At 40.4% G+C, this 23,661-nt stretch overlaps 1 protein-coding gene across 2 annotated transcripts; it reads left to right on the top strand.

Moving 5' to 3' along the window:
• LOC130601436 (protein zyg-11 homolog B) lies at positions 1-22,514 on the top strand. 2 transcript variants are annotated; one of them, XM_057413520.1, is made up of 14 exons: positions 3-165; positions 6,099-6,264; positions 9,057-9,811; positions 13,243-13,383; positions 14,621-14,797; positions 14,965-15,029; positions 15,645-15,744; positions 15,827-15,877; positions 16,484-16,645; positions 16,752-16,799; positions 17,328-17,525; positions 17,620-17,672; positions 18,235-18,332; positions 20,544-22,514. In XM_057413520.1, exons 1-14 carry the CDS (start codon positions 163-165, stop codon positions 20,732-20,734), a joined length of 2,208 nt encoding a protein of 735 aa, XP_057269503.1. In that variant the 5' UTR covers positions 3-162; the 3' UTR covers positions 20,735-22,514. The 2 variants fall into 2 exon arrangements, with proteins under 2 accessions (XP_057269504.1, XP_057269503.1); XM_057413521.1 differs by lacking the exon at positions 17,328-17,525 and having other exon boundaries at positions 1-165.
• Positions 22,515-23,661: the final 1,147 nt, after the last annotated feature.

Below are 23,661 nucleotides of genomic sequence, written 5' to 3'. Positions count from 1 at the left end.
CGGCCCCTTTAAGGGAGGCGGGCTCGGCGCTGCCTCCCGGCCGGCTCAGGGACGTTCACTTCCAGGTCGGGGGAGGTGAAAAACGGGGAAAAGGCAAAAAAGAAGGAGCTGTGCTCCTGGACCCGGCTCGCTGGGCTCTCGCCTCCGGCTCCCAGGGCCGCGATGGTGAGTGAGCGCCGCGGGCCGGGCAGCCGCTGAGGGCATGGGTGGGCTTCGCTGTCGTGCAGGTGAAGGCAGGGAGGGGGGCAGAGGGAGAGGCTGCCCCCCGCCTCAGGGTGACAGAGCCCGGCGGCGGGGCGCTGAGGTGAAGGGGCCGTTATGGCGGCGCCACGGGCCCCGCTCTGTCAGGCGGGCGCGGGGCAGGTGAGGCCGTTGGCCGCAGCGAGCGTGAGGAGGGCCCTGGGTGCGCTCCTCTCCCCCCCCGCCCCGTCCCCGTCCCCCCTCCTGCCCGCGCTGAGGGGCAGAACCGGGAACGACCCCGCGGGACCGCGGCGGATCCTCGCCGCCCGCACACGCGGGGCCGGCAGCCCTCGCTCTTGTGTAACGGGTTATATAAACGGGGCGACCTAGCCCCGGCAGAGCGGAGGTTGGAGCGATGCGAGGGGGCAGCGGTTCAGCACTGCCCATGGCGCCCCTGCATCGCCTCAGCGCCGCGAGGGTCGACCCGGCCTCACTGCCGCCGACAGGCTCCTCTCACGGCACCTTGTGGGGGCGAGGACAGGCGGCTGCGGCCGGGGTCCCGCCGCACAGGAGCGGGGGATAGCCCGGCCGTCAGGGCCCCTCATCCGGCCGGCATGGAGGGCACGACAGGGCAGGACAGCCATCTCTCCTCTCTCCCCTCCAGCACATGCCTCCCGGCAGCCTAGGTGCCCTTCAGCCCTCCCACAGCGCTTTCCCACTGCGGCTTGCTTTGTCGAGGGGCTGTCTGGAAAGAGCCGTGCCCCCGAGAGCACGGGTTTTGTGGTATGCACGGTACGTGGGCCTTGCTGAGCGGTGTGGTGTGTAGCAGCGTGCTCGTACAGCATGGAGCTGGCCGAAACTGGCGCTGGAGAAACAACCCTTCTCTATGGAAGGCCGGCCTTGGAGCAGAACATATGGTTGCTGGTTTGGTTGCTCCTCTCTTCGAGATGAGTGTGCATATTTTGCTTTTAAAGGAGTAGCAGGAACTTCCTGGGTTATCTAGGCGCACCTTTTGTTAGTAAAAGCCTAATTTCATTTAGTCCCCTAATAAACTTTCTGTTTTAAAATAGGTACCTTTTGCGCCTGCTATTCTATTCAGTGGTTGAGGGCAGAGCTTCATTGTTTGATGCTTTGGAGCCGTGTACTGACATGTAAATTTATGGCCAAAATTCTGCTTCATGGCATTTCTGTGCACCTTTGTTGCTATGCTTGTCCTTCGTAGCTTTTCTTCTTCTATAGTTTTTATTCACTGTGCTGTACTTATAGGTGGCATTCATCTCTCTCACCTTTTTAACCTACTAGCCTGAGAAAGCCGGTTTTGTTTCCTACTCCAAATAATCCCCCCCAGCATTCTAGTAGTTGTGTTGTTCAAACTGAAATGGTGCAGGTATCTCTTAACATAAATAGCCCTGTGAGGTCTCAGAGTGCCTTAAAAATGTCATAGTACGTCCTTGTTTTGGCTTGATGCTTCTCCTGATGACTTTTTTGGCAGCCTCACATTGCTTTCTTGTGGTTAAGCAAACCATTCAGGTTCTTCAGTCATTTCCGATTGATGAACTCATATCTGAAGTTCTTGATACTGATCTTGAAATACATGGCCTTACTATGTAGTTTTAACTTGACACTGCTTGACTTCAGACCTTTCATGATCTCTGCCAACTTCGTATCGCTAGCAACCAGCAGTTCCCACTTGTGCCAGAATAGTTAATGTTAAATTTGAGTTCTGAGCATAACCTTCGAGTCTAGTTAATGAATTGCCTGTATCTGTTTCATCCTGTTTAAGTACGATAATCATAAAGTTTTCTTTGTAATGTAAATCACAGAACTGTTTCTTTTTTGCTTGCCTTTATTAGTGCTCAGGAGAATGTCGATGACTGCTGAGTTAGTATTTCTTGGTTTTAAGAATGTTCATTTTAAAAATGTCAGTGAAGTTTTGGGGCTGTGGAGACATGGAAAGCAGTTAGAAACATGGTCTGTCCAACACAAAAAACTAAGGCTCTAAATTATCTCTTTATTTTCCTGCTGACTCTGAGAGAAATAACTGCCACGGTCTGAAAAGTCCCTTCTCCTGCCCTCCATCTCCTTCTTTGGGACTTCAGAGAGGGGAAAAAAGCAGATGGGCCTGGTATACACTGACCTTACACGCTTGGGTGTTGTCATACCGAGTCTGCAATTGGGTATGAATATTGAGGGCTACATCATAGAAGTGGATCTGTTGGAGCTGAAATTAGTATCTGTTTTTCCACTAAACAGATTGGTTTATTGAGGTGGGAGACTCCCACCCACAGAAAATTACCTGTGGAAAAGGTTTTATTTCTTTTAGTGAGTCTTTAAGACACAAAGCCAGAAGGAACTGAATGTTTCAGTCTGGAGTTGGTAGGATCACAATATGTATAGTGAAGCGGGCCCACACAGCAGTGGAATTTGATTTCTGTGTGAAGTTAGATTGGAATTGCTGATGGAAAACATGAGTTAAAGCTGTCTCTTCTTTAGTTACTGTCGCATAATCGGGGGGTTGCGTGGTGATCCTTCCCGAAAGGAACAGGATTTTGTTTTGATACTCACACTCAGCCAGTTAATCTAGGCATAATGTCTGGTTTAAGATCCTCTAACTTGTTCCAGGTACTTTAATGCATCCCCTTAAGCTCTTTCATCTTTTTAGCTGCATTTTGAAATATAGTTTAAATATATTCTAGCAATATTTATAATTGATTCAAAGAGTTTTAAAAAGAAAATGTGGAGGATGGTGTTCTTTTTGAGAACCTTTCCAACTGCACTAGTTTGTGAGCTATAAGCTGACCCGGGTAACATCATGTTGAAGTAGATATTGCATTTCAGTCCAGTAGTGTATTGAATTACTGTCAGATGCCAGTAGCCATGCAGTTTACTCCCCCTTCACCTCCCTGGACACTTGGTTGGTTGGTTGTTTGCCTTGGTTATATTAAGCACATTACAAAGTTACCTGTTTTAAAAGAATTAATTTAAATAAGCCTTAAAAAGCCCATCTAATTGCAATTATTGTACTTTTTTTTACTATTCCATAAGCCAGTTGTTTATGTGTCACGTTTCTCTTATAATATGCATTTTAGCTAATGAGGGTGCCCAGACTTGAATCATGTCATGCAGAATTCTGTGGTTTGGAGAATTTATTTTAATACTTATTTTCTAGCCACTGAATTAGTTTGATAGAATGAAGGAAACGATGAGGTAACATGAAAGTACCAGATAATTAAGATGGCTATGAAGAAATCAAATACACGTAATAATTTCTACTCAAATATTGCTGGATGATCTTCATTAAATTAAAAATGATAATCCTGAGCTATGGCTGACACACATTTACAGTGTCTTTTCGGGGTATTGGATCCAGAAAGTGAAATGAGCTGAAAACAAGCACCAGCTTTCTTTTCAAGTTGTCATTCAAAGCATAACTCGAGAAAGGAGCCACTTAAATCCTAACCTAAGATCTTAACTACAACTGACCACGTTTACTATGAGGTTTTTAACTGGGCAGTATCCTTTTTAAGTACAGGGAAGTTCAGGAGAGGAATGCCACAAGCTCACATAAAAGGTTTACAGACTGCATTCACGCTGTTCTATTTCAGTAGCAGGCAGTCTAGAAAATGGTTTTATGATGTTTGTCAAGGGGTTTTATTAGATACCGATAAAAACATTTCACCTATCTACCCAGGTCACCTCAGGAGCCTTCCTGAGGTGTGTTTCTTCAGCCTTTTGGCAAAATTGAAGAAACATCACAAATATCTCCCTGTAGCTGGTATAGGTGGAGTTAAAAATGACTCTGTGGTGTTTGCAAGTGTAACTGATCCCTGCTTGTGGATTTTGTTCCTTTACTGTATGGAGATGTCCTGCAGGGACTTCTAAAGCGATTAATTCATAGGAGAATTAAAACGATCTCTCTGAATTACAGATTGGCTGGTTAGAGGTACTGGTTGAAAAAATAGTGTTCTGAGTCATATGCTAGTGGTCTATCTGCAAGGCTAAAAATTCCCACTGGAGTTCGCTCACTGATACCTAAAAGTGTTTTAATTTTCCGGGCAGAAATTGCGGAACAGAGCCAGAAAGAATGAAGAGAGGCAGGATTCTGGTTTTGTCATGTTTAAGCATCAAATTAGAAGCACAAGATCTAATGGGAGATGAGGATGTCTCAGTGGGGCTAGTTTTCATATGCCTTTCAGTAAGGATTCTGATTTCTGTTTGAATCTGCAGCTGTCACACAAATCCTGAGCGTGTGCATTAATTTCAAGTTAAAAAGAGAAACTTCCCCTTTAAGAAAAAATGTACTAGTTTAAAGTAATTGGTTAGGTTTTTTCTGTTTAGGAGTACTTCAGGTGTTGTTGCACATTCTAAAGAAACAAAAGATGTTCAGAGTTCCTAAGTCTGCCCTTTCTTTTCATACCAGCCTAAAATTGGAGGCAGCCAAATTGCTGTTTTGTGGTAATACAAGCAAGTTGCATCACAAAGTAAATTCTGTTTCTTCAACAATAAAATGTAATAATCAAGCTTTTTAAAAAACCAGCAAACCCCAAACCTAAGCACTTAGGAAAATGGAGTCAAAGCAGTTGGAATTTGCATGTCACAAGCTGCAGAAAGAGCTTGTATTTGAATAATTTGGAATTCCTAGTTCCCAAACCTGTACTTAAGTCCTCAGCTGCTATTAAACTGCAGTCTCTTATTGCTGTCAGTGTATGATTCATTGAAGATAAGTTCCATTCCATCTTTGCCCTGAAGTGGTCCCTCCCAGTCTCCAAATATATGCACCTTTTTTTGGAAGACTTATTTTTGTCATTTTCTTTATATTTCTTCTATATAACCTTTCATATGTACCTCTACTTCTGTGATGAGCATAGGAGGCAAGAAAAGCAACAAAAGAGAAGTTAAATGAGCTAGGAAAGAAAGGTGAAATTATCCAGAACTGTCAGTATAAAAGGGAAGCTGCAGTTTTTCCTACAGATGAGATCTGGCAGGAGTTGATGCTGTTATTTTCAATATTGTCTGGGGGAGTATGTACCAGTCACTCGCCCTTCTTTTGTGTAGTGCTGGGGATGATTCACAGTGCGGCGACTCATTCTTTATGTTGATTAATCTGTGTGGCTGAAAACAGTAGACTATTATTAGACGTGGAATAAAAAACCTTTGAGGTTTTCATGTATCACTGTACAATCTCAAACTCTGGAAGAAGAGTTCAAGTTTATATTCTGCCTTGTCCTTTGTACCCTGGGTTGTACTGTAGATGATTTTCAAATACTTGTCATAAAAAGGTGGAAGTTGGTATCTGTAAGTAGATAACAATGAGTACTGTAATACTTGTTACTTTGCTGCACAGAATTTGGAATGAAAATAGCTCTTTTTGAGTTTCCTTTTTCAATATAAACTTCTAAGTGCCCTTTTCAGTATCAAAAATTGCTCCTAACAATATATGAAATTCATCTGCATTTTTAATGTATGTTGGTAGTAGGCTTCTAATATGAGTTGACTTAAATGAAAGATTTAAAGAAATAGTTTAAATCAAGAAGTAAAATTTGATTTAAAATCTTCTTTCAGTCTGTCTTGCTTACTTAATTCCCAGTAGACTTAATAAACTCAAATGATCTTATCAGCAATTACTTTTCTTCCTCTGTGGATGCAAGCAGGGCTCAGCATTACAGACCAGACTGGCTGTGCTTGTTGGGGTGACTGGAGGAAGAAGTTGCCCATCAGTTTGGCCAGTTGTTTATTGTGTGACCCAAGGCTCTAAGGGGGATGTCTCCTTTTCTAGTATTTGCCTGTTCCAATGAAAATCAGACTATCAAATAATAATGATTTGCCTAAAACAACATTATAGAGTAATGGAAGATCCGTAGGTGGAGAGAATGATTTGACTAAATCTCCTTTGTTTCATTGTGTTTTGCGTATGACAGGAGGAAGCTTCTCCTTATTCTTTACTTGATATCTGTTTGAATTTCCTGACTGCCAACCTAGAGAAGTTCTGCACAGAAAGGCAAGATGGAACACTGTGCTTGCAGGAGCCAGGAATGTTTCCTCAAGAAGTGGCTGATCGACTGCTGCAGACAATGGCATTTCATGGTAAAAACAATTCTTTGTGGGATCAGTGAAAATGTTTTATTGGAGTGTGCTACTGAAGTCCTGGTGTATTTTGGAGTAGAATCTGCTGTTAAAACTGTGTTCCTTAATCTTTTAAGAGAAGATTTGTTATTTTTGTTTTTCCAGAGCTTCAGCTCAATGTTGCATTGGCATATAGGTGGTTCTAAATAGAAAACCCTTTATCTTGGGTTTATGATTTTAATGTTCCTTCAAATGAACCTCCTTTTAATAGATCTTCTTTCAATCGCTGAAAAAAAAACCCCAACTATTTGATTGTGCTACTTCCAGCAGCACTCAAATATCAATATCTCTCTCAGAGCAATGAATTGAATTTTCTTTACTGTGTGTCCTTGTGATTAAGCTTGGAGATGATCTTGTGATTTTAATTAAAATAGCTTCTCATCACTTCTAGCACTTTTGTTGAAGTGGAATTATTTGCTGGAAAGTAGTTTCAAGAGTGGTGTACATATCTATGAAGAACACCTTGTGGTGGTCTTACATTTTATGTACTTTCCTATCATGTTCTCTGTCAGCACATCTTTGAGTAGAGGGCTGCCCTCTGCTTTGCTTGCGTTAAGCATGACAAAGGGAAATGTGTCGATAAAAGCTTCATAGCATAAAAAGAATGAATGTATAGATTTCCCTAGAGGAGAGGCAGGAGTCCCCTTCCTGAGGATCCTGGTTATTAAGAGGTGAGACATGACACTAGAAAAATTACTGTAAACAGGCTAAACACCCAATACTATAGGTGCAAATTTGATTGGGTCTTACTGTGCAAGAACTGATATTCTAGTTTTCCCAAATTATTCTAGTCATATACAACAGAAGGAATGTTCCTAAAGAAAGGCAAATTCAAAAAACCTACATCTTCAACGTACATGAACTTTCTGGTAAGTAATCTTTAGAGTAGTCCCAAGAAATCAGATTCAAGGAATCTGAATTTGGGGCTGTTCATCCTAGAGAAGAGAAGGCTGCGTGGAGACCTCACAGCAGCCTCCCAGTATCTGAAGGGAGCCTACATCGATGCCAGAGGGGGACTCTTCATCAGGGACTGTAGCAACAGGTCAAGGGGCAATGGGTTAAAACTGAAACGGGGAAAGTTCAGGTTAGATATAAGGAAGAAGTTCTTTGCTGAGAGGGTGGGGAGGCACTGGAACAGATTGTCCAAAGAAGCAGTAAATCCCTGGCAGTTCCAAGGCCAGGTTGGACAAAGCCTTGGGTGATGTGGTCTAGTGTGAGGTGTTCCTGCCCTTGGCAGTGGGGTAGGAACTAGATGATCTTAAGGTGCTTTTCAGCCCAAACCATTCTGTGATTCTATGAATTACCAGAAACTTATTACCAGTACTAGTAGTGATGCAGGCAGTTCCAAACACTGAAACACCCCAACACTGTGTCAGACCATGGGATGAAAAAAGGGTATGCCAGGTCAATGGGATGTGGCTGAGGTAGACCAGGCAGAGAGCTTAGCTTGATCCTCAAATGAAAAGATGGGGAAAAACAAAAAAAAAAAAACAAAAAAAGAGAAGTAATTTAGCAATACTTTAACAAATTAAGTGGAATAAATAATGATGATTTGTTCTGCTGGGTACCAGTTGTTTCACCCCGTACTTTTGTTCTCTCTGCAAAAGCCCCAGCTACTTTGTCAAAAATACCTACATGGTTTGCTCTTTGGAACAGTCTGCAAATCTTAGTGTTAATTTGACTTTGTCACAGAGAAAATCGCTAGCTTGTGACTTAAGTCCAAACTATAGTGGAAATTATGTTTTCATTCAACTATATTGCATTTTCAGTTCTTTTCTGTGTTTGGAAGATGGGAGGTAAAAAACAGGGGTGTTGACATAACTCTCTAGATTGAAACTAGAAGGACATGTTCTTCCTATTCTTTTTGTGTGAATGCTTGTGCAATCTCCCCCTTCTCCTATGGCTTTTTATAAAGCAGTAATCCTTCTGTTGAGAAGATATGAGTAAGAAATCTTGGTGTCCTCAATATGTTTTGGGATAATCCTGTGCATGGAACTAAAAGTATTATTTCAGTTAGGCTGTTGCCAATATGCTAGGAAAAAAGACTACTTATACAGAATTCTTGATACAGAGCAAAAAGATAATCTCAAACAAGATTGTTGCATTTCCTTTTTTTTATTGCTGTCTTTCTCTCCTTCCCACCCTTTCCTAGTCCTCTTTGAATCAGTTCTTAGGATTCTTTCCCACATTCAGCTTGTTCCTGAGCAACACTCCTACCTTCTTCATGAGAGATACATAGAACTTAATTATCTCAGTTTAGTTTATTGATTCTACTTATGAATTCAGTCAAATGTTGCATTAGTCAATTGAGTTAAAGCAGGATGAGGGCTGGTCATTGATTGCTGTGATACTATTTTGAGGTTGACTAGGGAAGAATAACTTTCAGAAATGCTGAAGTCCTGTTTTTAGCACATTTCTAACTAGTTCAGTGAGAAAATCCAGTAATGCAGGCAGCAGGCTGAGTGCCTTGGAATCATATCCACATTTTATTTATTGCACATTCCATGTTCGGAACCAAACAGGTAATGTGTGCGTACTACATCTTAATTCACCTGGCCTAGTCTTAAACCTGGAAAGTACTGAAGGTGAGATCATAATCTTAAAAGTGGAATCTGAAACATAAACTTTTGGGACCTGTGTCATAAAGATCTGAGAGAAACTACTTTGCAGTTATCTTTCTTTGTTAACACCTTGTACCCTTGAAGTGATGTTTTGTACCACTGGAGCCAAACACTAATGCTGTTTTCCAACAGGGCTTCTCAATGATGGAACCGTGGGCATCTTCCGAGGCAACCAGATGCGTTTGAAACGAGCCTGTATCCGAAAGGCAAAAATCTCTGCTGTGGCTTTCCGGAAAGCATTCTGCCATCACAAACTGGTGGAACTTGATGCTACTGGGGTGAATGCAGATATAACAATCACAGACATTATAAGTGGACTTGGCAGCAATAAATGGATCCAACAAAATCTGCAGTGCCTAGTGCTGAACTCACTAACTCTTTCTTTAGAAGACCCATACGAGAGGTGCTTCAGTCAGTTGTCTGGGCTTCGTGCATTGAGTATTACCAATGTTCTGTTCTACAATGAGGACTTGGCAGATGTTGCTTCACTTCCTAGATTAGAAAGTTTGGATATATCGAACACCTCTGTCACTGACATAACAGCACTTCTTACCTGCAAAGACCGACTCAAGTCTTTGACCATGCACCACCTGAAATGCTTGAAAATGACCACAACCCAGATTCTGGATGTAATAAGAGAACTAAAATACCTGAATCACCTTGATATTTCAGATGACAAACAGTTCACATCAGACATAGCTCTTCGTTTACTGGAACAGAAAGACATCTTGCCTAACCTTGTGTCTTTGGACATTTCTGGAAGAAAACATGTGACAGATAAAGCTGTAGAAGCATTTATTCAGCAGCGACCCACAATGCAGTTTGTAGGATTGCTTGCTACTGATGCTGGCTACTCGGAATTCCTAACAGGAGAAGGAAACCTAAAGGTTAAGTGGGGGAATTAATTTTCCTGAAAAATTACAATGTGCAGGAAAAAGAGAGCTAATCATTTGTAACAAATGTACGTGGGTGTTTCAGAAGGAGGCTCTAGATTAATTTTTTAACTGTAATTTTTTTAACTGTTAAAATTGTAACTACTGACTTTTATGTCAAATTCCTACTTGATTCTGGCATGGATAATGCTAAATTTACATAATACTATTGTAAGAAACATCTATTTTCTGTGCCTTTTCAGTGAGCCCTAGGTCTTGATTTAACATAGCAGATCTAAGAGAGCTGAACCTTGTCTAGTCTGAATTCATTTGCTGGAATAATACTCTTTGATTCCAGCACAGTAGCAGTATGTAAGAGGTGGAGGTAGAATCTGCATGAGCTTTGAGCAGTTCATGATTAACACAGCAGATATAATAAAACTTAATAACTGAGCTGCGGTTGTACTCCATCACCCCTTCTATTTCCTATTGCAATACTTCTACCCATCTTGAAAGGTCTTTTGGTGCTGAGCATGTAAGAAGCAATTACTTCGGATGAAAAACCTTCCTTTTCTTGAACAAATCCTGAATTGCTTAGCCCCAAAGGATGAGATGATGCTTGCTGAAAGTGCATTTATCTTTTAGTGCCAGACAACAAGATGTTGTTCCCTGTTCTGTAGATTATGCATGCACTTACTGGACAATGAGCCTATCCTGTTCCTGCTATGAAGGAGTCAGAATTAAAGAAGAAAAAGGGATGTTTTAGACCTGTCAGTGGTGTAAATCATCTTTGACTCTGAGTTTTGGTTTCTGCTGTGCCATGAGGATGATGGAAACTGCAGAGGGTATGAGGAAGAGTTTGCATAGTGTTTCTATAGGTTAGTCTATCTCCTATGCAAGTTGAGTTTTGCACTTCAGTTTTAAAATGCAGAATGCTCTTGTTATAGGTAAGTGAGGTAACACAGCTACACAGTTGTGTAATCTTTTACTCCTGGAATGTTTGACAGTTGTTAATGTCAGTGTGTCTTGAGTTGTCATGGCTGATAGCGCTCAGCATGAATGTTGAAATCAGTTGTTGAAGGAAAGTTCCCATTTGGTGTGGTGATGTATGGCATCAGGCAATTATACCTCATGTTTGGATAAAGTAATTAAATGTAATCCTTGCTATTTAGAATATGTGTTTCATTAAAGTGACTGTGCTGTGAAAAGGCAGGAAGGAAGAAGATTCTGGTGATGTCAAAATCATGATGGACTTGTAGCAGTGTGCAGTTAGCAGTGTAGCTTGCATTTTTTAATACTTTTTTAAGGCGTAGCTGTCAAGAATGTAAAGAAGAGACTGTAGGCAGTGAATGGGGTTTTTCTTTTTGTAACTATACTGAAATATTCAGCAATATTCAGTTGCTTAGTTAAGCTACTGGTAAAGTATACACAGGACATAGCAGTCATGCAGACAGCAAAAATAAGTATTGCTGTCTTTCCAGCGGTCCTGTGGAATTTGGTTATAGAAAATCCTTGAAAATGGAACACGAGGCAGACATTACTGCTGAGAACATGCAGCCCAAGTAGAAATTCTTCATATAGTGTATAATCGGCTGCAAAACATGTCAGTAAATAGGATTGCCTTGTTCTAATCAGGAGAGAATATAAAGCAAAATCCAACATGGTATCAGTTTCCTGAAGCCTGTAATGTGCTTTGGGACCTCGACACGCTTGTGAGGTGGGCTGATGCCAACCTCATGAAGTTTAACCATGCCAAGTGCAAGGTCCTACACCTGGGTGGGAGCAATCCCAGGCACAGCTACAGGCTGGGCAGAGAAGAGATTCACAGCAGCTCTGCGAAGAAGGACTTGGGGGTGTTGGTTGATGAGAAAATGAACATGAGCCGGCTTCAGTGTGCGCTCGCAGCCCAGAAAGCCAACCGTATCCTGGGCTGCATCAAAAGGAGCCTGACCAGCAGGTCAAAGGAGGTGATCCTGCCCCTCTACTCTGCTCTTGTGAGACCTCACCTGGAGTATTGTGTGCAGTTCTGGTGTCCTCAACATAAAAAGGGCATGGAACTGTTGGAACAAGTCCAGAGAAGGGCCACGAGGATGATCAGGGGACTGGAGCACCTCCCATATGAAGACAGGCTGAGGAAGTTGGGGCTGTTCAGCCTGGAGAAGAGAAGGCTGCGTGGAGACCTCATAGCAGCCTTCCAGTATCTGAAGGGGGCCTATAGGGATGCTGGGGAGGGACTCTTCATTAGGGACTGTAGTGGGAGGACAAGGGGTAACGGGTTAAAACTTAAGCAGGGGAAGTTTAGATTGAATATAAGGAGGAAATTCTTTCCTGTTAGGGTGGTGAGGCACTGGAATAGGTTACCCAGGGAGGTTGTGAATGCTTCATCCCTGGCAGTGTTCAAGACCAGGTTGGACGAGGCCTTGGGTGATACGATTTAGCGTAAGGTGTCCCTGCTCATGGCAGGGGGGTTGGAACTAGATGATCTTAAGGTGCTTTCCAACTCTAACTATTCTATGATTCTATGATTCTACTCCTGATCTAGCAAGTTTAAAAATACATATATACAATACAGGATGCACAGAATGTGACACTTTAATCTATGAGCATTTGCTTCCCTTACGTGGCACAGTAAGCAGAACAAGTTCTGCATGCTTCCCTAAGAATTAAAAAAACCCAGAGTTTGCAGCAATGATTCATTAAGTAGTAGGACTGAGGAACAAACAGTGCAACTTACAGTTATCAAGTAGATAAGACTTAAATGGAAAATACAGCAGATTGGGAAGTGGAAAATTTTGCAGCTAGTTGCTGATTTAATATTCTGAATTTAAGCTTATATAAGTTAACAGCTCATAGCTTCTAATGCAGTCTTCACTGAATTTAGCTCATTGTTCAGTTTTCATATGTGTCTAAAGTCTGGTTTTAAGAACTCTTTTGCAGAGAGCACGACTTAGTTCTTTAATAGGGTGCTGGCAAGCTGCTGTTACAGCTTACAGGAAACTTGGTGTAGGCAAGGAATGGAAATATCTTTTTTTAATGCCAGAACTAGAACCCAGAGCCAAAAAATTACAGCTAAAATACCATCTTCAGCAGTTTATCAGCTGCATTTCCCAGAGCATTCAGTTACAAATAGTGTTTTTAGGCATTTGGTGCATCAAAAGCAGCTTTTAGTTATGAAGTGCTACTTTTACTTAGTAGTGTCATACAGTTCTGCTTAAAGATATGACTGGAGCCTAATTTTTGCTTATAATGTGGATTATTCTTCATGAGGAATGTTTGAAGATTGTGTGGCTATGGATTAAGATGGCCTGATAAAGTAATCGTTGGGTTACTGAAGTATTTGGTTAAAAATATTGCCACCTTTGAAACTGCAGCTTTGCACTTTGTTAAGAACAAATATAAAGTAAAATGATCGCATCTGGCACTAAAGATTATTTCTCTGTTCATAGGTGTCAGGAGAAGCAAATGAAACGCAGATTTCTGAAGCACTGAAGCGTTACAGTGAACGGGCTTTCTTTGTGAGAGAAGCACTTTTTCATTTATTCAGCCTGACACATGTAATGGAAAAAACGAAGCCTGAAATTTTAAAGGTAAAAGGGTATAGTTTGGGTGATTGTCATGCATTGTTCCTTAAGCTGAGCCCAGCCCTCAAACCCCGGTGTAAACTATTTTATGAGCTTTTACCTTTTTTGAATGTGATTTTTATGATTGAAATTGTAATGATGGATAAAAATTAATAACTATCTAAAAAAACAGTGACGTAGAAGATGCCCTGTAGTGTTTTATGTTAAGTAAATTTAATCTGAACTAAGGTATAGTATCTAAATTTAGTAGCATCTAATTTTTTTTTCCATGTAATTTTGAAGATGATACGAAGTCTTCTTCAGATGCTGAATTCAGTCCTTAGAACATATCTGTACTGGGTGAAATCAAAGCCATGTCTAGTCTTGTTCCCCAGGTACAACAGTGACTTCTGCTGATGCTTACAAAACAGTAACAATAAGGGAGGCATTCAGTGATACCTCTTTCAACTGTCACCATCTAGTATGACAGCAAGTGAATAAGTACCATTACTGTTCTATATTGTGCTCTTGGGAAATCCTAGAAATTTCCTTAGAAATCCCTTCTAGGCATTGGCTTTCCATGTGTAGAATACCAGAGATGGTTTAATTTTTACTGTGATCATAAAAGAGGCATCGGTAGGACAGATGATTTTTGTTTTCCTGTTCTCTTTCATTTGAATTTGCTGGCTTCAGTATCAAAAAGACTTTGGCAATCCATAGCCAATATGAAAAACACTTTCTTAAGTTAGATCCCAGTCAGCATACATAGTTGAAATTACGTTTTCAGCTTCAGGAAGAAGCTGCAAAAGCCCTCTCCTGACCTAGCAGCTTAGGATATGATCTGAAATTGCTGGTCTCCAAACAACAAACAACTCCATCATTACCATTACACTGCAGAAACTGTCCTACCTCATTCACCTCTGACAGGGTTTGGTGTTGTTTTTATCCCAGTGTGTGTACAGCAAACCCTGGATCTTTCTAGGAATCTCTTGCATTCCGTGCAGCCTCTCTTTTGACAGGCTGCCATAACCTGTGCAAAAGGACTTGGGAGAAATAGAAGTTGTCAGCTTTGCATCACTTAGCAGAAGGAAGTGTTCCTCCCGGATCTAAAATCACACCAGATGGATTTTTCCCTTAAGTGAAAGGGAGAAGAGGCAGAAATTGGGTGCTGTGAGTCATTGTGGCCTCAAGCAGCAGTGGATCGCTCTTGGGGTATGTGCGCAAATGTCAAGGAACTAACGTGGGCAAAACTCTTGCATTTCAGCTTGTGGTTATTGGAATGAGAAATCACCCCCTCAACTTGCCTGTGCAGTTAGCAGCAAGTGCGTGTGTCTTTAACCTAACCAAGCAAGATTTAGCAGCAGGTATGCCTGTGCGACTTCTGGCTGATGTCACTCACTTGCTCCTGAAAGCCATGGAACACTTCCCAAACCATCAACAGGTAACAGACAACGTTTTCGTTATCTTCTGTAAGATTCCCTGTCTCTTTTGGATCTTAAAAGGATTCTCCACAGCTCGTGACCTCATAGAAATACATGTAATGATTCATAGCAAGAAAATACTCTGAAATATGTATGTATCTGATGAAGTAATTCTTTTTCCTCACAGCTACAAAAGAATTGCCTTCTTTCACTATGCAGTGACAGAATCCTTCAGGATGTTCCATTTAACAGGCAAGTTTTATGCGGGTTGTAGCATTGTGGAATATTCTTGCTTTGTTATTGTTCTTTGGGAAGGTTTGTTTCCGGTCTCAATTTTGCTCAGTTTAAATCATTCCAGTGTGCTGGATTTGTCTGGCCTATATTGTTTTGGGCCTGTAATTCACAACTGATTATAGGTCTGAAACTCCTTTGGTATACAGGTATTTTTTACTTCACCTGGATGGGTCTATTACTAATTGTGTGTAATACAAGTCAGGATTTCTCTGAGGAACTATGGGATTGCTTTTTGTAGAGATTTTTCTACTTAAACGTATTGCCTAAATGCTTTGAAGTGTGTTGGTCTGATGCTTCAGAAGATTGTGCCAGATTTTTCCTCCTTCTTTGGAAGTAATTCCTGTATACTTTGATGTATAATTAGAAGAGACCCAAAGACAACTGGGAGCTGTCTGAGGCTCGTGCTGTACCTGTAATTTCACGGTGTACGTCTACTTTGCTTTGGTACAAGGCATAATACTTCCAGTTTCTTTTGTCTTGTATGCATTTCTAGCTGATGCGTTGTCTCTGTACCTTTTTCTTTTACTGAGACTAATGAGGCTTCTGAAAACTAACATTATTCTTAACTTCCAGGTTTGAAGCAGCCAAACTTGTTATGCAGTGGCTGTGTAATCATGAAGATCAAAACATGCAAAGGATGGCTGTAGCCATAATTTCCATTCTTGCTGCAAAGGTACAAAATACAAGCTTGTGATTATAGGGTAATATTTCTAAAATCTTGAAGAAATTGTTGATATGGTTTTATTTGTTTACAGCTTTCAACAGAGCAAACAGCTCAGCTTGGCGCAGAGCTCTTCATTGTTAGGGTAAGTCTCATACTTTCCTGACAGAAATACCATCCTCTCCAGCTATTCATGCGAGTAGTATTGCTAAAGGTGCATAAGGAGATAGAACTCTTCAGAACACATTAGCCTGTATTCATTTGAAAGCTTTTTAGAAGGAAAAGCCTAGAGAATTTGTTTGAGATAGTATCAGAGACAGTAGCAATGAGATGTGTTGGCATAGATGAAAAGAAACCGAAGGGGGGAAATTGGACACAAGTAATACAAAGTAAAATAGCAAGAGATCTCTTAATTTGTCAGATAAAAGATGCTCAAAAAGAGAATATTTAAAGTAAATGGTTAGTGCTGTCAATGTTCATGTGGAATCCAAAGTTCTGCGGATGGCTTTGTGCTATCTCTAATAGTACCATGTGTGTAATTATGGTGAAAACAAAGGAATTCATCTAGCAGGCAACCACGTTCAAAGGAGAGCTAAAAAGTTTAATAGCCCTTTTGGTTTTGTATGGTTTGACCCTAAACATGTAGATCTTTGCTATGCGTTACCCCAGTCGGTGCAGAAAGAAGCAGAGGAGCTAATACATTTTTTTGTATGCAATCACAACTGGGTTTTTTGTTTGGTTCTTTTTTCAGCAACTTCTGCAAATAGTTAAACAGAAAACGAATCAGAATCTCGTAGACACTACCCTCAAGTTCACACTGAGTGCACTTTGGAACCTCACTGATGAATCACCAACAACATGTCGGCACTTCATTGAAAATCAAGGGCTAGAACTTTTCATGAGAGTCTTAGAGGTAAGGAGTACAGTTTTGGTGGTGGGTTATCGACATAGGTCTATAGTTAACATGTTTCAATAGTAAACATAAATGGTTACCTATAGTTTGTTTCTTTTTTCCACAGTCTTTCCCATCAGAATCATCCATCCAACAGAAAGTTCTTGGACTTCTGGTGAGATGAAAAAGGAAACTTGCCTAGTATTTTTATGTTGTTCTTTAATCTTTATAGTGCCCGTTAATCACAATTGACATTTGGTTTTGATTGTTATACCAGTTCTCCAATAACAATAGTTATGTTGACATTGATGGTTACAGTAAACAAAAAGAGCTTTTAAGAAAGGACAGAGAGTGAAGCTTCAGATGAGTCCAAATGCACAGAGTAGGTTGAAAATCAGTGGAATTCAGAATTGTGCACTGCTGAAGTTGTGTTTGAGAATGTTAAAACTAGCCTTTAGTTTAGTGTAATCTGCATGCTAATGACCTAATTACTAATGAGGAAAACCTCTTTGGTTGGAGGTAAATTCCTACACTAGGCTGTAAAAGTGTTCAAAAGCAAGATTAGTATTTTGACATCTGGTGGTCACCTGGATGTATCAAGATCTCATCCTGGTGTTTACTTACACAATGTCATTCATCTTAAGTATTTACCTCACTCGTATCATATTCTTTCTGTTGATATTTTCTCTTTTCCCCCTTCCAGAATAACATAGCTGAAGTTAAAGAACTCCATTCTGAATTAATGTGGAAAGACTTTATAGACCACATCAGTAAATTATTGCACAGCGTGGAGGTGGAAGTTAGCTACTTTGCAGCAGGGATTATTGCTCATTTGATATCTCGAGGAGAGCAGGCTTGGACATTAAGCCGCAGCCAGAGGACATCTCTCCTTGAACAGCTGGTACAGAAATGATGGTGAATTTTATCATACTCTTTTATGGGTTTTTTCAGTGTTTGTATTTAACAATGAGTGTTCTTGGTTCTGTGTTTTGCAGCATTCTGCAATCTTGAACTGGCCAACCCCGGAGTGTGAGATGGTGGCTTACAGGTAACTATTGTCTTCATTTAGAGTTTGGAAAATAAAATGAAGCAGATTTAAAACTTTTTCCTAAAGCAGAGTGAACTGCTGTCCAGACGTGGGTTTTGTCCAGTGGAAAAACTCCTATTGGCTTAAAACGCACAGTGTGTTAATGTTCCCTTTGTGACCAAAGAAAGTGAAGGACTCCTGTAAAAGACAGATGTAATGTTATTCTGCTACATTCCTAGTAAAGATACTCAGCACTGTCTGTCCTAGATAAAGAAGCTTGAGGCCAGCAAGTACAATTAGATAATTACTGCCCATCTAGTCTTTATAATTTCCACTGGCTTTACTTCTGGTTTTAAGGAGCAGGAGGCATCCAAATGCTATGGTAAAGCATAGCATATACTCACTGTATATGATTTTAACTAGTAATTGCCTTAAACATTAAAAGGCTTGCCTGCTGCATCTAAAACTAGTTTACCAACTGTCTCTCCTAGTTAAACCTGTAGCTGAATGCATAGACAACGTGTGGCCTCTGAAGCAGTAACACCGAGTAGTAAAGTAAGTTGCTGTTCTCCTTTTCTTACAGGTCTTTTAATCCATTTTTTCCACTACTTGGCTGTTTCATGACACCCGGTGTCCAGTTATGGGCAGTGTGGGCCATGCAGCATGTCTGCAGCAAAAATCGTATGTATTAAGATACTATCACCCTTAAAATTTGTATTAGTATATTATTCACTAGCCTTAAATGGAGAAAAAATGAGAATTCCTAGGGTATTTACTCCTAATCCTCTGGAAAGACTACATTTAGGCCTTGGCTAAATGGGGCAGGGGAGGAAAGTAATAGAATTTCTTTATATCCTTTTTATTTACTGGAATTTTACTGTTAAATGCACAGTGTTCATTCCAAACTGTGGATGTGTGTTAAGATTAACTAAGTTTTTGGCTTGCAAAGTGTTTTTACTCAGAAATGTAAATATTAATAATGGGCAACAAATTCCTTTTAACAGCAATGATTGTAGCAGTTAGTGATGTCTTTACTATGAGAGCACAAGTTTTAGGTAATCCTCATTGCTAATCACCTTTTTGTGATAATCTGCTATTACATGAAACTCAGTTTCTTGATTTGTCTTTCCTATTTGCACAATGAGAACACCAGTGTCTTGTTTGTAAAATGATTTGGGGGCGTGTGATGAAATCCCCAAATGTTGGGGAAGGAAATAAACCCCCTGAACACTACCTAAATGTAGGAATGAACAAACCTTCCTGGCTTTTCATGCCCTTTTTGTTTTTGACATTAATATGAATGCGTGTATTGTCATGAACTTCTACCAGCTGGAAAGCAGCTTTCCTCTGAAATATTAGAAGTATTTTCTGTGCCTGCTGTTTTAATCTTTGTGACAGCAGTACATTTATGCTTGTTTATCCCTGTCCCATAAACCATTATTTTTACAATGAGAAGACATTTATTTGGGATCAAACAAAAACATTGCATGTTATATAATTGCACCTAAGTGCAAAGTACTGTGAGGACTTTTGCCATGTTGAAGTAGGACTGTTCTGACAAGGCTGTTGTACTGGTCAGACCCTGGATAACAGTTTTTGATGAAGATCCTGTAATTTCTCTTTGGGCCTCATATATGTTCTCTATTTATTTTTAGTACCTATTTTGTGGTGTTGTAACCTCTGAGCTTTCAACAGGCCACAGAGGTTTGTGTTGGTAGTAACTGCTGTGTAGAATGGAGAGGCTGGAAGTACTCTGTGAACTCCTGATTTGAGCTCAGGATGGTATTTGGGAAGTCTGATGGTAGTTTGTGCCAGAAGCTTCTGGACAAAGTTGCAGAGAAACCAAATGTAATAAACTACTGAGGGGAAATATATTGAATTCTGAAATATATTTATTTGATGTTTGGCACCAAGAAAGCTTTTTGTCCTGGAGAGGAGATGCATTCTCTTTTGAGTTCCTCTTTTTAGCTGAAGGGGAAAAGTAGTCTGGAATTAATGGGATTGACTTTTCTTGTTTATTTTTTCTCCTTTTGCTGTTTCTCTGTATGATATGAGCTAACTTAACAAGAATACTAGTAGCACTGCAGTAGCTGTGATCCCCAGTGGAACACATAATGTGAACATTTAGTGTTGCTTCACCGAGATGAATGCTGAAATAGGGCACATCTGAGGTAACGCTCTGTGGATTGCACTACAGTCCTCCTGATGTTTATGCAACAACTTCTGAACTTGCATGTTACATTAGACATATAGCTCTTTTTATACCTGGTCCTTGCACATAACACTGGAGCTGATGTAGGCATGCTTTCAGCTTCATACAATCAATAATGAAAGTGGAAAAAAGTAGTACTGTATCCCCGAAAAGCCATTCAGAGCAGCTTCTAAGTAGTTGAAGGGCACCATTGGTAGTGTTTGGCAAACTGGTTTTGGAGGAACCAGGTCCTACTTTCTCACACAAGCCTGTTTAACTGATGTGATGTGTCTGAAACCATTTTCTGGTAACTTTTGTACCAGTGTTTTGGGTGAAGGTGATATTTTTACCTGGATACTCGTAGATACTGTAGTATTTTAAAATACATATATATGCACTTAAAATACCTGTAGAGGAGGCGGATGGAGAGAGGAAATACTATGCATATTACAGGGCACTTTTCAGTCGGCTAAGACAGACATGGAAGCACACCTGATTACGACTGGAGTCCTGTCCAAAGACCTCTGTTGTTCTCTTGTCACTTGGTAAAGTACAAATGCACTTCTGCAGACACTTTACTGAGTGTCCTAAATGCTGCCTTGTCTAGGAGATGAAAGTGGATTTGAATCACTTTTTCCAGTATCTGCTACATTTACCCTAGATAATGGTTTTTAATTCCCTTTTTTTAAATCTTATTACAGCTGCCAGATACTGCAGCATGTTAATTGAAGAAGGTGGTTTACAGCATTTATACAACATCAAGGAAAACGTCCAGACTGATCCACACGTCCAAAGGATTGCTATTGCCATCCTAGATAGTTTGGAAAAACACATTATGCGTCATGGGAGACCACCGCCCTGTAGAAAACAACAACAGAACAAACCAAACTGAATGCTGCAGGTATAGGAGTGTAAAGTATTGTCTCTGTAATAATCCTTTCTGATGTGTGTGTAGTTGGAGTTAACTTGTAACATTGTGGTCACCATTAAAGTGATTTGCCAATAATTGTGGTACCCAGAGCCATGTACGGTAACCATTGGTGAAGGTCAACTTTAATGGCAACCGCATATGCAACATGTAAAGGGTAACTGCTTGAGCTGGTCACACCTCTAGGATTACTGCTGGCTACAAAGACAGGGACTTGTACAGATCTGGAAAAAAGACTTCTAGGAATATCTTGTTTTGTGACCTCTGGGAGAGAAAGTTATTTCATCCCTATGATTGCTCTTCATAACACTGTTTACCAGTTTGGTGTTTGAATAGAACTGTGTGTGGTTGTGAGATTCAACACTTTTACACATTAAAACAAAGGTACATGCATGCAGGTTACAAGAGACTTCTAACTAAGGCGACCAAAATGTCCATTGTCTCATAACCCTTCTAAACACAAGTAGGGTCTTCAACTTCCTTTTCCTTTTGCCTGCAAGCTGTGTTCTTTTGTTTTCCTGACTGCTAGAACAATGCCTCTTTGCAGTTCAGCTCTCCTGAGCCCTCCCTGCTCTTGCTAAGGTGAGGACCGGCACTGCATCTGGGAATGGGGAAACCTGCTAAAGTAAAGCAATATAAACAGGATTAAAATGAGACAATACTGAAAGGATGAGGTAAGCTTGAGATTTTAAATTTGATAACAAGAAGGAGGTTTTGTTGTTGTTTGACTGCTTTTGGTTGTGTGTGATATCTTTTGTTTTCAGAATACGGAAAGGGAAAGGAGAAGGCTCATTAGTGCAAAATACTGACTTGTCTTCATCATGAAGGGGACTGCATGTCTTTGTAAGAGGCCCAGGATATTTGGTCACCTTATTTATAAGACTAATGATTGCTCTGTTGTTTTCTGTAAATACTCTGTCAGTATTGTGCAGTGAATTATATTTCCAAGTCATCACAATGCAAAATACCACCCAATGTTCTATGTAAGCCCTGTGTCAATTGCTTTTTGTGGAGTGTGTAATTTTACATAAAGATGCTAACTGTAACAACTTCTTTCTTTCTACGGGTTTCAGTGATGTGTTGAATGAAATATATTGCACAGCATACAGATGCCTGATAAAATGCAAGTGATGGAAGCAAACTGCATGTCCATTCAAATTCAGTTTAATTTCAGGTATTGTTTTTGTTTATCTGGTTAGTCTCCATATTTCTATGGCAACTGACTGATATTCAGAGACACTTCTGTAAATACATTAGTAATGAATTAAAAAAGAAAACATGTTTGGTAGTTTATTTGCAGGGATGGCTATTTCATGATGACCATTATTTTGCTATTTTTAACTCCTTCCTTCTCCCAAATCCCATCCTTCAAATAAAAACATCACCTCTAATCTTCAATAATCTAGTTATTGTGTATTTCAGTAACTTCAAAAGGTACTGATCCAGTAATTTAATCAATGTTGTGGAACTGCTTTTTGTAGGAAAGTATAATTTGGCCTGCGTAATTTTCATGTGTGTATCTGGTTATATACAATTTTCTTGATTTGGTTGTATGAAGGTGGTTTAAAAAATGATAGTGGGCCTGCAAGCCTTTACCTACCACCCTTCTGAGCTGTATGCTATAGGACTTCTGCTATGAACTTTCCGTTACATGAAATGGCACACAAAACTTGTCAAAATTGGTGTTAATAGAATGAAAATAAATCAATTGCTACAAGATTTTAAAATAAAGATGACAACTCTCCTTAAAGTATTGTTTTTTCCTAGTAACAGGAGAACTTGCTGAAGCATCTTAACTAAAACTGTGTGTGTGTGTCGAGGGACGTCTTCTACTAGATGCAGCTCAATATGAATGTGATAGTCTCAGTCAGATGGTGAAGCTGCTACTTCATGAAGTTCTGCAACCAGCAAGTACAGAGACTGTAAATAATTTTCCATACCCTTCTTGTTTTGTTCCCCCATACTTCAAGCAGTGAGCAGAATTCTCTTAAGCTGAAAAGTATGTATAAATCCACTAAACTGACTTGCAGTTACAGAAGGATCTCTTCGCGTACCCGTGCAGCCTTTAGGAATCCCTGCCAGGGTAGGGTAATCCTGGAAGTGACTTTTAAACTCTTACATTTCACCTGTGGCATTTGACATCTTTTTTTTGAGGGATGAAGATCCTGACTCTGCTTTACCTTTGCAGATCTTTACACAGGAAACTTGTATATGTATAATCTCGTAAGGTTACCTTAACCACGGAATTGCTGGGTTAACTTTTGGCACATGGGGAATTCTGTTTTGGTTTGATACTGTCATAGAATCATAGAATAGTTAGGGTTGGAAAGGACCTTAAGATCATCTAGTTCCAAGCCCCCTGCCATGGGCAGGGACATCTCACACTAAACCATGTCACCTAAGGCTCTGTCCAGCCTGGCCTTGAACACTGCCAGGCATGGAGCATTCACAACCTCCCTGGGCAAGAAGTCATACCAGGAAGTGATGCCCAGTTCCAGTGTGGTAAGCTACTTCTTATCAAGTATATATTTGATGATCTATAATATATTTACTAAAAATATATTTCCCTAGCTCTACCAATTCACTTTTGCTTGAAAGCTCCAGTCTAGGGAAGCAGGAAGCTGTAGAGGTGAACTATGTGGCATGTCTCAGTGCTGGAGAATTTCTAAGCAGGAGAAAGTAACTTCAACTTCCAATCGGGCAACAGAGGAAACTAAGCGATGGGAGAGTGGTGACGTGCCTATGATGCCTGGCATAGAGTGATCTGGTGGCCATATATATATATGTACATACACACACACATATATATACAAGGTCATGCATTTTCCCAAGCACTGATACCAAAGAGACGCAAGTTCAGCTGCCTGGAGTGGTACCTGAATAGTGCTTTG

This window comes from Pezoporus wallicus, unplaced genomic scaffold (assembly GCF_028554395.1).
Source record: "Pezoporus wallicus isolate ANWC-B61680 ecotype Strahan unplaced genomic scaffold, APGP_CSIRO_Pwel_v1 contig_13740, whole genome shotgun sequence".
NCBI classification, from domain to species: domain Eukaryota; kingdom Metazoa; phylum Chordata; class Aves; order Psittaciformes; family Psittacidae; genus Pezoporus; species Pezoporus wallicus.
This window is presented reverse-complemented; position numbering and strand designations above follow the sequence as displayed.